At 48.1% G+C, this 14,957-nt stretch overlaps 1 protein-coding gene across 2 annotated transcripts in view; it reads right to left on the minus strand.

Moving 5' to 3' along the window:
* Positions 1–46: 46 nt before the first annotated feature.
* FLT1 (fms related receptor tyrosine kinase 1) overlaps positions 47–14,957 on the minus strand; it is a 171,722-nt gene continuing 156,811 nt past the window's right edge. For both annotated transcript variants that reach the window (XM_019666062.1, XM_019666061.1), the window contains 5 exons: positions 10,022–10,127; positions 9,601–9,743; positions 7,279–7,363; positions 5,446–5,540; positions 47–2,180 (listed from right to left, as the gene is read on the minus strand). In XM_019666062.1, coding sequence (XP_019521607.1) covers positions 1,979–2,180; positions 5,446–5,540; positions 7,279–7,363; positions 9,601–9,743; positions 10,022–10,127 — 631 coding nt within the window. In that variant the 3' untranslated portion in view covers positions 47–1,978. The remainder of the gene's footprint in view (positions 2,181–5,445; positions 5,541–7,278; positions 7,364–9,600; positions 9,744–10,021; positions 10,128–14,957) is intronic.

The raw sequence follows: 14,957 nt of genomic DNA on the forward strand, positions 1-14,957 counted from the left end.
AAAAAAAAAAAAAAAAAAAAAAAAAAAAAAAAAAAAAAAGAATTAGATTACTGAAATCAAGACATGACACAGAGAGCTAAGGTCTTTTTCTGTTTTCACTAATTATTGGTCTCTATCCAATTTGAAAAAACTAGAGAATTAATTGAGGTCTTTCATTTTTCTCCATGTGTAACTCCTTCTGGTTACCTGGTTTACACTACTGCCAGTTGTCACAGGTGCTTTTGTGCATGTAAAGAAGAAGGAAGCTTTTCCCCCTGGCCCTGGCCTGATTTTCTTGGGACCTGGTGCTTGGTGGAGAGGCCTGACTGGCTCCTCAGCTGGCTGCAGGCCCCCTCTCGCCCCCACCGTCTCACTGGGGAGGTGCTGACTCTCCCATCTCTTCAAAGAACCTTGAAACCAGACAATGACACAGGGAAGGCAGCCAAATTTCTTCTGTTACTTATACTTCAGGTTCTAGAGTTAAGCTCTATGCATAAAGGGAAGCATACTCTCCTCTACTGGAAGCAACAACCCCCTCTGCCTGTCCAGCTCTGACTGGCTTCAGAAGGAGCGAGTGTCAAACAGCCAGCTGAGCTCGGGGTTCTTAGACCCTGAACAGCGGTCCCCCTTTTGTACCCTGTCTCCCCTTTCCATCATCCTCAGACCCAAGACAAGGTCCAAAGCCCATGAAAAGAGGCTTTTTTCCTATGGATGGCTGATTAATACCGTGAGTCCCAATTCTAGAATTATCTCACGTAAATTACATATCACCTTTTTTCTCAAGGAGCATAAAGTGCTTAATAAACATTGGTTAATGCTCTAACACATCTTCCCAGGAGACAAACATGAGATAGTGGAATACCCATTAAATAAAAAGGAAACGTGACTGATGTCCTATCCTTCAGGTCCCAACTGTTTCAGTGAATTGGTTTGCTTGGTATCAAGATGGGGTTTTTCACTCGCCTTATCTTTTTAAATTCCATCTGTCCTCGTTTTGGTGTAGAGAAAATCCTCCACAAGACTGCACTTTTCCTCGGCTTCCTTTTATAACTAACTGTACAAAACAGGTTAACACAAAACACTGAGTTAAGTGTCTTGACTATACATTAACACTCAAAATAGAGTCTGATGTTATTTGTTTAAAATGTGGCTTTAAGCCCAACATAACCCTAATAGACAAGACTCATTCCGATTAGCTTACGAGGAGCCTTATGCCAAGTGTCAGGCCAGGGGGCCAGTTGGCTCGGGGTGAGCTCTCAGTGTGGAGCGGCCAGCGGCCTGGCCTCAGATGTGAGCACCATCCTCAGTGCTGGAAATAACAAATGTGCCACATGTGAGAACGGGCAGAGAACCCGCCCTGGAGCTAGAGCTTTAAAATGTGCTTTGTAGTTCCAAACAGTGTTTGTCCTTTTCTTGTCTCCCAGAGTCCAGAAAATATCTTCACCCCTCTGTCCTGTGTGCCCCCGGCTGGACTCTCGGAAGCCTGAAGGGCCCCCTCTCCCTCTCCCTCTCCCTCGCATGTGGTCCAGCTCAACGGCCTTCTCATGCCCTGTCCTGTTTTCTGCCTGCCTCCCTTCTTTCCTTCTCCTTACATGTCACGTCTGAAGAGGACCCACAGGCATTGCTTAGGCCGGCCTAAGGTGTGTGGCCTCTGGTTCTGGGCCGTCTGGCGTGGCCAGTGTGCCCCCTGAGCCATCCAAGGCTCTGTGCCATGAGGCCTCGGGAAGGCGCAAGCAACTTGTTTGGGCTTGGAAGGCTCTCTAACATTGAGTCACAGGAGGGTCCAGCAGGGGTGGTCTTCAGTTGTCACTGTTACTCTGCTTATCTGGGGTTACGTTCTTGTTAGTCAAGAGGAGAAAGCACTATTGAAAATCACAAAAAGCAGTTGGCTCCTGTGGAAAGATAGAGGTATACATTTATATGTGGCTAATACTGGCAAAAGCTAGTTTTTGGGCATACATACACATGTGGTTGTAGAAATAAGGCTGTGCGTGCAACCTTAGACGGGTGGGGTGGAATATAAGACCACTGAGTTGTAGTCTGGGGGAGGACAGCAGCACGCCATCTTCTTTTCCAGCTCAGAGTTGTCGTAGGTGAACCTGCGCCTGCTTTTGTTGACGTGCCCGCAGCTGGAGTGGCAGAAAGTAGGCCTGGGGCGGTCACAGAGCCCAGACTCCTTACTCTTACTGGTCACTCGCAAGCTAAAGAAAAGAAGAAAAAAAGCACATGTACAAAATTGGTTTCTTTTTCTTTAAATATGGAGAGAGAGATTTATTTTAAGTAGTTAGTTTATGCCATTGTGGAGGCTGACTAGGAAAGTTCACATCGATTAGGCAGGCTATCGAGAAGAGCAGGCTGTAGACCCGGGCAGAAGCTGACACTGCAGTCCGTAAACGACATTTCTTCTTTCCAACATTGGTTTCCTGACAGCAAACACTCAGGTCCATTCCTTCATAACGCGTCATTTGTGCACAATGGTCCTAGAGTCGATCCCTGAAGCCCATCTCGCCCCTGGTCAGATTGTTCTAGAGCTGCGCCCTGCCGCTCCGCTACCCGCTGGGGGTCAGTGGGCGTGGGGTGTGTGATGAGATCATGCAAATCCATAACTCCAGGTAGAAAATGACTGCGAGACTCAGGTACAGCCCTCCTCCCCTCTTGAGCTGGTTAGCTACTGTGGGAGGCTGAGAAATGCTCCTCACGCCCCAGATAGTGATGTCAAACCCCTGGGCCTGTCAATAGCACCTTGTATGGCAAGAGATGTGGTTAAGTTGTGGGTCTTCAGGGGAGGAGCTCAGCCTGAAATACCCTGGTGGGCCCTGAGGCAATCACGTGCGTCCTATGGGAGGCAGGGGGAGAATCCCAACCAGACACAGGAGGGGGTGACATGAGCATGGCCACGAGCTAAGGAATGCCTGGAGCCACCAAAAGCTGGAAGAGGAAGGAAAGATTCTCCCCAGAGCCTCTGGAGGGAGCAGGACCCTGTCAACACCTTGATTTTAGACTCTGGTCTCCAGAACTGCTAGAGAAAAACTCTCTCTTGTTTTAAACCATCAAGTTTGTGGTCGTTTGTTAACAATGGCCTCAAGAAACGAATAGAGCTTCATACAAAAAGGTTCATGCAAATGTCTCCCTCTCATGTTTGTGTTCTAGAAGAGAAAGCTTTACGTCTGGGGCCTGTATATGAGGAACAAGGCTCCAAGGTGAAGACACTGGCGTCTGGGTTCTATATGTTATGTCCAGCCTGACAGATCCACAAGGAGGAAAACCTTCTCTTGTCCTTTCATGGCTACTTTCCTCTAATAGCTGGGATGAGAATGAGAGAAGCTGTGCGCCATCGCATTACTTGGGGGTGGTTCTGAACTAGCACAACAAGCATTTGCTCCACGTTCCGTGTTTTCAGTCTCGGAGTAGAGAATGCAATGCATGGTTTTCCTTTCTTCACAAAGATGTAGACACACGTGGCCACCCATTTTCTGACGTGTTCCCAAACAAGAGGCAACAGAGCACTGGACCCTGCCCTTTCCCATCCACTCCCCCCTCACCTGTGCCCTGAGTACTCAGGGTGCTGGACTCTGGCGCTACCTCTGTGCTGGTGGGCAAAGGGAAACACACAGGAGGAGCTGGCCTGCAGTGTCCCTGTCCTCTGAGGTTACGTGAGGTTGGTGGGCTGTGTTAACTATTGGGATGTCGGGAAAATCATGACATTTTTTCTGGTTTTTGTTGCAAAAATGCGTCATGACTTTTCCGACAACCCAGTATATCACCTGGAGGCATGTGCTGCCCTCCTGGTTTAGCTCGGGGTCTGTGAGTACCGCCTGTGGGCTAGCCACTGGCCACCTGTGTGTTATTGTAAACGACAGCTTTACCAAGATAGGACTGACATACAATTCACCTATTTAAAGGGTACAGGTCTGTGATTTTTAACATTTCACAGATGGTGCGACCATCACCACACAGAATTTTAGAACATTTCATCACCCCCAAAAACCATCAGTATACCCAGTCGCTCCTCTTCCCCACACGCTGCAACCCCAGTCTACACAACCACTGGTCTCCTTCCTGCCTTGCCTGGGCATTTTCTATAAGCGGAATCTTATGTAGGTGGTATTTTATGACTGGCTTATTTTACCTAATGTCTTCAGGGTTTATCCACGTTGTAGCATGTATCAGTACTTCATACTTTTCATGGACAAATAGTACTCCATTGTGTGGATATGCTGCATTTTGCTTATCCATCCGTCAGCTAATGGACATCTGGGTTGTTACCACTTTGGGTTATTACAAATAATGCTGCTGGAACATTCGTATCTAAGTGTTTGTGTCACCATGTTTTCATTTCTGGGTACACACAAAAGGCGTGGAACTGCTGGATTACAGAGTGACTCACCTAACACTTGGAGGAACTGCCACACTCTTTTCCATTCTGTAATGTAAACTGCTGCTCGCTCCACTTTACATTCCCACCCACAGCTGAAATGGTTCTACCTTCTCCCCATCCCCAGCAACACTAACTTTTTGATCCTAGCCATCCCAGTGGGTGTGAAGTGCATCTCACTGTGGCTTTGGTTTGCATTTTCCTGACGACTGACTAACGATGCTAAGCCCCTTTTCATGTGCCCACTGGCCATGGCCAACCTGTGTCGTAAATCAAGTTCATCGGGACACAGCCATGCCTACTTGCTTAGGCACTGCCTGGGGGCTGCATTTATACTACAGGGGCAGGGCTGAGTAGATGTTTCCTCTCTGGCCTGTTGAGAAAAAGTCCGCTGACTCCTGAGTTAGATGCAAGAAGTGCGGGTTCTGCCTGTGGGTGAGACAGGCAGGCATTTGAACCAGGGAAGGAAGGAAGGGAGGAGTGCTTGACATGCCCAACCTTTCCCCACCCAGCACTATCCCCGGGCAGGAACCAGCAGAGACCTGAAGTGATGCACAGGGCAGTGCACTATAAAGCCAGGGCCTAAATAATTCTGACAGTGGCAGTTGGGGACCACCCAAGGGTGGGAGGGGGCAGGGTCAAACAGGAAGGGGTCTCAGGAAGTCATGTCTTAGGACTGGAAAACAGCACGTGACCCTGGTACAAACGCTTTGCCCAGGGCTAATAACGGTGAGCCGCTCGCCTCGCCCTGTAGCACAGCTCCGTCCGCTGTTGCACTGCTCACAGTAGGGCAGACAGGCTCCCTTCTGCAGAGCACTGTGATTCATGGGTTGGCTGCCTGTCTCTCCTGGGACTTTCTGCATAACTTCTCTTCTTAACCCCCCATCTTCCTTCCTAGAGCTTGGTGCTCATATGTCTGATTTTATGTCCTCCTTCTTGCCCTTCTGGGGAAAACACTATTTTTCTGTATTGCCTGGGCACTATGGTTCAGGAGGGCAATCAGCTCTCAAATGTCCCCATGAAACCACCTTCCCAGCATTTCCCCACGCCCCTCCATCATCGACCATAGAGAAGACAGCCAAGTCCCTTACTCGGTCTTCACTGAGGCCTTGGGTTTGCTCTCGGTCCAGGTGAAGCGCTTCAGCAGCGGGAAGGCCGGAAGAACTTCCCTGTTCACCCGGAGGTCCTGGCGGGGAAGAGGGAAGAGGTTACACTTCCTGCTTGACCCAGAAGACCCCACGCCAAGTCAGGGATGACCTGGGGGATGCACGCTGAAGTCACTACAGGCTGTCCTCATGTCCTCACCTCCCACATCCCCGGCCCATTAGGACAAAGCACTGTCTCTCTATTGGCAAATCTAAACTTGGTCACTTCCAAGAAATGCCTTTTCCCAGTGACTGAGGCCTCTGCGGCCGCCTAGTTCCCTACCACGTGAGGGTGGGGAGGGTGAGGTTGAGAGAGGTCTTCCATGTTTCCTCAGTATCGTGCCCTTGGACTTAAAAACAACGCACTAAGCAGCAAAACTGAATTTCCAGCTATTCCACCTTTGTTTTCTGCAGCTTAATTGTGAGGTTTTTAAATGTTTAAATCCTTTTTTCCTCTTTATCTGGTGTGTTTGTGGGAGTTTTGGTGTGTTTTCAGGGTGGCAATGCTATGTCACAGGCAGCGCTGTTTGCCCTGTAGATGCTTTTCCAGGCCCTTTGTGGGACATGGGCATCATGGGCACTTCTCCAGCTTTCACGTACACTTGAATCCCTGGGGACCTTGTGTCCGTGCAGAGCCTGACTCAGTGAGAGTGGGCGGGTCCTGGGACTAGCATTTCCGGTCCAATCAGTGGCAACAGTGCTCATCTGGAGGTCACCTGAGTGGAGGGGTCTGTGACACCACAGGCACTCCTTCCCTGCCTACCTCCGCCTCCCTGACTCTCTAAACACCACGGACACATGAGCTGGCTGAGCCCTCTTGCTGCTCGGACTGCTCCTCCCAGGGTGGCCAGGTGGGAACACGCTGTGAGCCTCCCCTCCGTGGGGAGGAGCACAGCCTGGATTCCAGACAGGCTTCCAGGGTCTCAGGCCACTCAAATGGGAGAGCGGTCTGTGTGACGTCACCAAGGCCCAGCCACTCACAGTTTTGAGTTCCTCTACTCCCTGGAAAGCAGGGTTCCATCATTGATAGTCAAGAAGTTTAGGGCTGGCTGAGTGGCACGTTGGTTAAGAGCTGGCTTGGGACACCAGCTCTGAGCAGCAGGGTCCCGGATCGGATCCCACATGAGGGCCAGTGACACTCTACAGCTATGATGGTGAACAACAGCTCGACCTGGAGCTGGGCTGCCGTGAGTCACTGGCGATAGCGTAGGCTGCAGCCCCTGCTGCAATGGGCTGCCATAAGCTACTGTGTGGCCGGCAGCCAGCGTGAGCGGCCAGCAGCCGAAGTGAGCTGCCAAGAGCCGCCATGAGCGGCCGTCCAGTGGCTGGTGACTGATCTGCCTCACCCAGGAAGAGCACAATGATAATACTATCATGGGCCAGTGAAGCAACGTCCTCCACAACTAGACTGAAGAACAAAAGGACAGCAACTTGTCTGTTCCCCTTCCCCTGATTCCCCAGCGCTATTCTCCTCCCCCAATTCCCCCATAAAATCTTAAAAAAAAAAAAAGAAGTTTAGAAACACACAGTGAAGTTTCCTAAGGGACAAATTACAACCAGGCAAGGACTTAGGCCCTGGAGTGAATTCTGAGCCATCTTCAAACTATGGAGTTAGCTGCTTTCAAATAAGCGCTGTATAGCTAGGTCTTGTCAGTCCCCCTGAAATTGTCATTTCAGCCCCCACTCACTGAGAGCTGCCAGACTGCTGGAGTTTGTTTGGATGGCTTCTGGTAAAGGATCCTGCTGGGGTGCATAGAGTAGGTTAATTCCCTTACTTACATCAAGCATGCAGGTGGCATTCCGTGAAAGTTCTTCAAAGGTTTTGATTCTTTCCAGGCTCATGAAATCGAAAGCATTTACATATCTAAGGAGGAAGCAGACAGAAAAATCAGGACAGGAAAATGCATCCAGTTTTCATTGGTCAGGAGATCATGGGTCCGAGTCCCAGCTAAGGTGAACCAAAACACCAGAAGGAAGCAACTTCCTCCTGAGGCTGAAATTCTCCTGCTGTGCTCCCCTAGGGCCCTGGCAGTGATGCCACTGCCTTCCATGGCTGCTAATCCACACTGCGCAGACTGAGCAAAACCCGGGGATGCTTGAGAGAGTCGGTAGTGGTTAGGCCTCTGGTCCCTTGTGGAATCAGGAAATGTCATGCCTGCGTCATCACCTGGTCTAAACACCGTATATTACAAAGGAGAGAAATGATGCCCAGAGAAGTGATATGACATTATCATGTAGCTGCCTACCTCGAAAAGGATGTGAGGGGACAAATAAAATGCCCAGGCGAGGCCACAGCTGATGTAATGGTGTATTTGAGTGCTAGGGCTGGTCTGGTACATTCTGTCCTGTGGTTACAGAAATGGTGGTATTTGTGATTTCCCTGCACTGCCTCCTGACCTGTTGTTGGCAGTGTGTTAGGAGGGCTGTCGGAGATATAAGACAAGTTCACCTATTGACTGAGTCTCTCACTCTGGTGCCCCGTCATTGTCTGCCAGGTCCAGTTTCTTAGGGCCTTAGGGCCAAGGCTGAGCAACATGCTGGACTGGAAGGGCCCCAATAATTTTGTCACTTCCTCCCCAACCCCTCTCTGACCCAGTCAGACCATGCCAATTTATTTAATCCAAGCTAGTTTTCTTATATTTAAAAATGGATGACTCAACTGTTTCTGCTTCTTGGGCTGGCTGTGAAGTATGAGCAGAAACCCACTGCCACAAGCCAGGGCCCTGGGCTTCCAGGCCTGTCATAGGTGGCGGTCAGTCTTTTCAGACTGTTGTAGCTCTTGCCCTTGCCTTCCCTGGTCACCTGCCACATTTGGCTGAACTGAAGGCAGAGCCTAGGGTTGTGCTGACTGCAGATGAAGATGCGAGAAGGCTCTCAGGACGGCCCAAGGCCTAAAGAGTCCTGACTATGTGGGAACAGGGAGGGACTGTCAGAAAACCTGGTTAGAAGCTCTATCCTGCCACTTTCTAGCCACCCAATTTTGGCAAGCTGTCCTCCACGGAGCTTCAATGTCCCCACCTGTATGAGGGGAATTGTAACATCTTCAGAGGGCTGTCTGGGGCATTAGAGGAGTGGGTGTAGGCACAAAGCCTAGCACAGTGCCGACCACACAGCATTCTGCGTGACATGGAACTGGATGTGTATGACACATACGGAACCATTAGTAATGGTGTGTGTGTTACACGTGACTAGTACTGCACATGTGTGATACCCGTGTAACCATTAGATCTAACGTGCTGATCCCCCCAGTGCCACTGGAGGCACTCAATGAACATTTCTTTCCTCACTTCTTTCTCTAGTTTCCCCTGCAGTCATGACAGATATGTTCATTTATCAGGCACGAAAACAAAAGCGAAGTTAGTTTTAGTTTTATCTAAGGTCTCATGAATAAAGCCAGTGCCACTGGGGGAAAAAAAAAAAGGAAGAATAATTCTAGAATAAGATAAAGAAACTAAAGAAATTATAGAAAAGGCAATGTGTTGTTCTTTTTCTGTTTTTAAATTTTTATTTATTTATTTATTATTTATTTTTGTAATGTGTCATTCTTGATTGTATCCTGCTGTTTTTTGTTTTAAATTTGGGGAGATTTGAATATTTAACAATATTAGAGAATTATCAATTTCTTTTTGTTTTTGTATCAAGATTTGTGCTCAACTTTCTTTTTTTTAAATGAAAATTTATGGGGGTGACAATGGTTAGCAAAACTACATAGGTTTCAAGTGTACAATTCTGTAGTACATCATCTATAGATCACATTGTGTGTTCACCACCCAGAGTCAGTTCTCCATCAATTATCAATTTCTTTGTGATAATTTTGGTGTGGCTACATGAGAGAATGTCCTTCTCACAAGATGTATACCAAAGTATTTAGGGGTAAAGTGTCACAGTGCCTTAAGCCCTCTTTCAAATGGTTCAGCAAAAAGAAAAATACACGTGATGGAGTGTATAGACATATAGAGATATAGATACAGAGACAGATATAGTTGATATGGACAAAATAGGGCTAAATGTTACCTACAGTTAAATTTAGGAGGTAGGTTTTGCTTTTCTGTATATTTGAAAATTATGTAATATAAATTTTGGAAAAGAAAGAAATCCTACCTGACATTATCAGAACTTCCTGAATTAAATCTTGGAGCTGAAATATCTTCCTTGAAGAAGTCCTCTGAGAAGGCGGGAGCTGAGTATGTAAACCCACTGTTTCCTGTCAGTATGGCGTTTAGTGGAATATAGTCTTTGCCATCCTAAAATATCAAAGACAACAGCTTTAATTGCACAAATTTCTACTTCAAACTATTTCTGTGAAACATTATGTCAGCTTCAACTATGTCATTTCCACAATCTTAGCTGTGTTTTGCAAAAACAATTTTGTGTGCACACGCGCGCGCGCGCACACACACACACACACTTTTTTGACTGCTAACCTCAGCTATCAATAGCTTTAAAAACAACAAGTGAAAACCCCCTTGACTTACATTCAAAGGCATTTGACTTCTGATATTCTAGATAAATTTAGCTTTACCTGTTGCACATTGGCTTGAAGCAGATCGCCTAGCTTTTCCACAAGTTCTGCAAATCTCGGCCTCTCTTTGGGGTCTTTGTGCCAGCAGTCCAGCATGATCTGATAGCTGTTGGGTGGAAGCACAATAGAAAGAGCAGGAGAGCAGTGGAGCTATATAGATCGCCCCACGTAGCACATCAGCAAAGTGATGCTTTTTGTCAAGTGGTTTGCCTTCATTTGCAGGTTTGGGAGGGTGGCACCAGCACATAAGAGGCTGTTTGGGCCAGGTCCTGCTGGTCATGGAAAATGTGTCTACCAGGGCAGACTAACAAAGCACCCTCCAGAGCCCATTACAACCCAAGCTCTATGGAGTGACTCGGTTCCTGCAGAGTGGAAGGGTGTTATTCTGTGAAGCAAACAGAGCTCTTTAGAGAGGGGACACCACTGTTCATCTGCAGTTACATAGGAAGTGTAGCTCTCCCCTCACCATCAAAAGCAGGACAACCTCCTTAAAGATAGAAAGTCAACATAGACACAAATATCAAAGGGTGACCAGTGTGCAGTATGTAATACCTGCTCAGGATGTACCGGAGGTCGGCCTGGGCTTCCTATGAGCATGTGGCCTCTCCAAGTCCTCACAGTTCCGCTATTGAGCTCACTGGACACTGGTGGAGAAGGCCCTGCATACAGGATGCATGTCACTTCTAATACGTGGAAGTCCACGTTGATTGTATTTCTTTGGGCTATGTGCATGCTCCTTGCATGTGGCTGGTCCCCCCCCCCCCGGCATTTCAACGCTGCCGTTACAAACTGGCTTCCTACCACTCAAGGCAAAAAGTACAGGCTGAGCTTCTGGACACGAAAACATTTATCTTAATGTCACAGAAGCTGAGATTTAACTGTCAGCAGGGTCCCTGTGTGATTCCTCTCCTCTGACGTCTCAGATATACTGGGCTCTGCTCTTGGTCCTGTCTGCAGGGAGCTTAGGTCTCTACTGGCTCTCCCCCTCCCACCCCCCACTCTCTCCCTCCATCCGCAGGACACATGCCAGAGCCCTGCGTACACTGGCTTAAGGATTTACTCTTTGGGCTCTTTGCTCTCCTCAGGAAATGTTTATTGTAAGTAATCTCTTCTCACAGGAGATCCTCTGGACTAGAGAGGACTCTGACCCAGTCGGATCAAAAGCTGAATGGGCTCAGAATTTGGCACTAGGTCAGAACCCAGCTGTAAGCACTGTGTGGGCAGAGTCCTGACCTCGCCCAGGGCCTGGCATATAAGCACTCAGTAAAGATTTGCTTAAGGAAGCCAGACCGGTCTCTGGGAAGAGAGGGCGCTCGCTGCTCCTTCCACAAATTCTTAAGCCATATTGCGGACATTACTTTAGTGCTGGGACCGGGATGTTGCTAGAAGCCTGAGCAACTCCAGCATTCATCTGACCTCTGTCATTTCTTAGCTATGTGCTCTCAGGTTGCACCAACAGCTCCAAGCATCTCTTCAGGATATCCCTATTTTGTTTCAAAGTGTATGAAGTGGCTGGTAAAGACAGTAAGAGTATAGGGGGTTAAAAAAACAGAAAAGAAGAATATCAGGGAGAAGGTAACATAAAGATGAAAAAAAAGGTGAAGCTGCAGGCAAAGTTAATATGCAAAATTTACATGACTCTGGGTGGTTTGATAGAGGCAGTGCCCTAAGCTCCCAGGCAGCTGGCGAAAAGAAGGCCTAGTCATGAGATGATGCACATAAGCCAAGAGCTTAAAACAAACCAGTTACTTGGAAGAAGCATGGCCATTCCTAGAATGGGCATCTGAGACGAGGCTCTCCTAGACACCTCTCAACATCATTACCATCCAGGTGATAATGACTTCATGGGACTGTCTTGTACATTGTCTTTCAATGTTGGCTAAAGCCTTAACAGCAAATGATACCATTCACTTAAAACAATTCTGAGAGGCAAAGCAGTGTGGTCCAGGTGTATGTGTTCTAAAGTTCTGCTTTAACCCATGGATAAAATTCTAGGTGCCCAGGACAGTGGTGGCATCATGTGGGCTTTCCTCACAGTTGGGAGGTGGCACTGAAGTCCTGCTTTCTGAAGCACCCACTCAGTAGGTGTCCTAAGTCTCCGAGTAAGAGATAGGAGCTCATAAACGTCATTTATCTGAGTCGCAAATCTTCCTACCTCTGTGCAAACCTATGGGTCAGGACTCTTCTCAGAACATGACCCTGGTTCTCTCCCACCTCTGCACTGCAGCTACTAGGCCTATTCTGCCTAACTCCCAGGGGGTGTGGAGTGGATCAGCTGGTTCCGAGAGCTGTGAGGGCCCTTTGATGAGTGTGATGTGGGAGGCAGTGTCAGGTACCACTGCCCTGGGCTCAGTTTATCGGGTGGGGCTCCTTCATCACTGGCAACGAGCAGATTCTCGGAGGCCATTGGAAGAACATTAAACATATACATAGACAATCTATAAAAGGAAGCCAATGCAAGAAAGGCTCGAACCAGGAAAACAAAGGGGACCCTAAGAGTGGGGGTATGGGGTCCGTGGCCCCATGCTTATGTCAACCAGCATCATGTTACCCTGAGCAAGTGGCCTGGGTGCAAGAACCAGCAAGAGGGACCACCTACAGCTACTCGCTGGTTTTTATTTTGATTCTTGGTTTCTGATGTCCAGTTTCTACTTCTCTTGCCTAAATTCAATGAAATTATCTCAGCAAACACCAAAGGAAAAGAAGAAAAAATCAAAACGTTCACTGCTTATTCTCTTCTCAAAAGACATCTGATTAAATCTGACGGAAAACCAAGGACCCAACGTTAGTTTGACATCGCGATGCAAATAGGCTTCATAGAGGGACAGCAGGTGCACCCAATACAAGAGCCCCCTTGGATTGGGGGGTGAGGGGTCTGTGAGAAGAGTTTCCTTTCCCAAGTGCACACCACTTTAGGCCAAGTTCAGGTCCAGAATCCCAGTTCTGAGAGCTACACTTCGTCCTCACCCCGGCCTTCCCACTGTTGGAACAAAGATGAAATTTCTCCATCAGCTTTCAAATGCTTGAGAATGGCTGAAGGTTTGAATTCTGGCCTTCTGAACCAACATTTCATGAAGCTGCTTCTTACTTTTTATAATTTCCAAATAAACCCCCAGAACTGAGGAATGATCTTCTCTCTCTGTGGGCTGCGTGGGATACAAGTGCTACCCGGGAGAGCTTTATGTGAAGACCCGAAGATTTGATAAAGTCCGAGGGAGTCTTTGGTCCAAAGTTGACTTGACTTTAAACCTAGCGTTATGTTGGACCAGAAGCGGGATAAGAACTGGAGACAGCCTGTGGCTCGGTGTGTGGACCCTGGATTCAGGCTGGGTTTGCTTAACTGACTAGGACGCGGAAAGTCACTTAGAAGTTCCTTGCCTTGGTTTTCTCACCTATAAAATGGAGATAATAATAGTACCTACTTTATAGGGTTATGAGCAGTGGGAAAATTAATATATGTTAAAAGTGCTAAAAACAGTGTTTGACACTTAAGCACTAAATAACTAGTTACTAAACATTTTTAAATGTTGCTATTTAAGAACAGCAGGTTTTACTAGTGCTGTTAGTACTATAGGATGTGCTCTTGTGATTGTCAGATCATGTAAAAAGTGGAAGGAAATGTTTAATTCGAAACATGAGTGGACACATTAGAGAAACATTTCTAAGGAATGTGGGCTATACTCCTCACTTAACAGTCCTGTGACCCAAAGGACGGGTTTCTAAATCTGTCTGCTCTGCTGCCTTGCTGACGGAGGACACGTCAGTTCACTTCTCAGAGGCTTAGCTTCATTACTCACCAAATTCAGATTATAATGTCTGCCTGCCTGCTCCTCAAGGTTGCTGGGAAATTCAAATAAGACCACTGGGGTGGGGGGAACACTTAGAAAATTCCCAGGCGCAAAGTAACCTCATTTTAAACTAGATCTCCTGGTGTTGGCTCCGCTCCATCACATAAAAGGAAGCAAGTAATTAAAAACTCTCCATGCCTTTAACACGACAGCCCCAGTGCAGTCCTGGGGCTAATTTATCTGTCTCCCGCTCTCAGGAAGGAGCCTTGCCTCAAGCTCCCTGCGCTTTCCTGATAAGGACACCGTGTAAGGCTGACAAGGACAGGTCCCCTGCTCCCGCTGCACTTGGGCTGCTAACCCTGCCTTCCTAGGCCCCATTCACCGTCCTCCTCGCCAGGGTCCTGGGTCTGACCCAGCCCTGTGTCCAGACGTGAAGGAGAGACAGTGACCTTGCACTTTGGCCAAGCCCACACTTCCTTCGTTCCCTTAGACTCCGCACCAAAGGCCATCCCAGGGTTTCTGACAGGACCCCATTGTGTGGGTGGGATGGGGGAGGGCAGCCTGCCAGTTCAGGAAAGGTGGTGCCGCCCTGGGGAGGCCCAAGTCCTTGTCAGCAGCTCAACAAAACTGCCAGTGTCAGCGCATTCCTGCAATGGGCTCAAAGTGCAAAACGTCCAAAGGCTTCAGGAAGATAGAGTGTCCAAGAGGGGCGAGTAAGGTCTGAACAATGGAGGGAGCCTTCACTCGGAGCCTGTCCTCTTCCTGGAGTCACAGGGCTGCACAGCAGGAAGCCACTTCAAGAAGAGGCTGGAGACAGCCGCTGAGCCTCTTGTTCCTAAAACAAGTCTAGAGAAGTCTTCTAGCCCACGTTGCCTCCTGTGGAGCATAACTACTAATTCCGTCAGGAAACCACCCCCTTCCTCTCCTGCACCTCTTCCCCTGCCTCCCAAAACAGACCCCTTCATTGGTCGTTAGTGTGCATGGAGGACGGGTCAGTAGCAACTTCTAGCCCTTGGTCCCTGTCGCTGCTTTGCTCTTTCAGCTCCCCCTTTGTGAGGGAAGACAAGGTTTGGCGTTCAGTTCCTCGGTGGTCTGTTAGTTTTGCCTGGACTCATATCTAGAAATTGAATCTCTAACTTCAGTTCGCA

This window comes from Hipposideros armiger, unplaced genomic scaffold (assembly GCF_001890085.2).
Source record: "Hipposideros armiger isolate ML-2016 unplaced genomic scaffold, ASM189008v1 scaffold_459, whole genome shotgun sequence".
Lineage (NCBI taxonomy): Eukaryota > Metazoa > Chordata > Mammalia > Chiroptera > Hipposideridae > Hipposideros > Hipposideros armiger.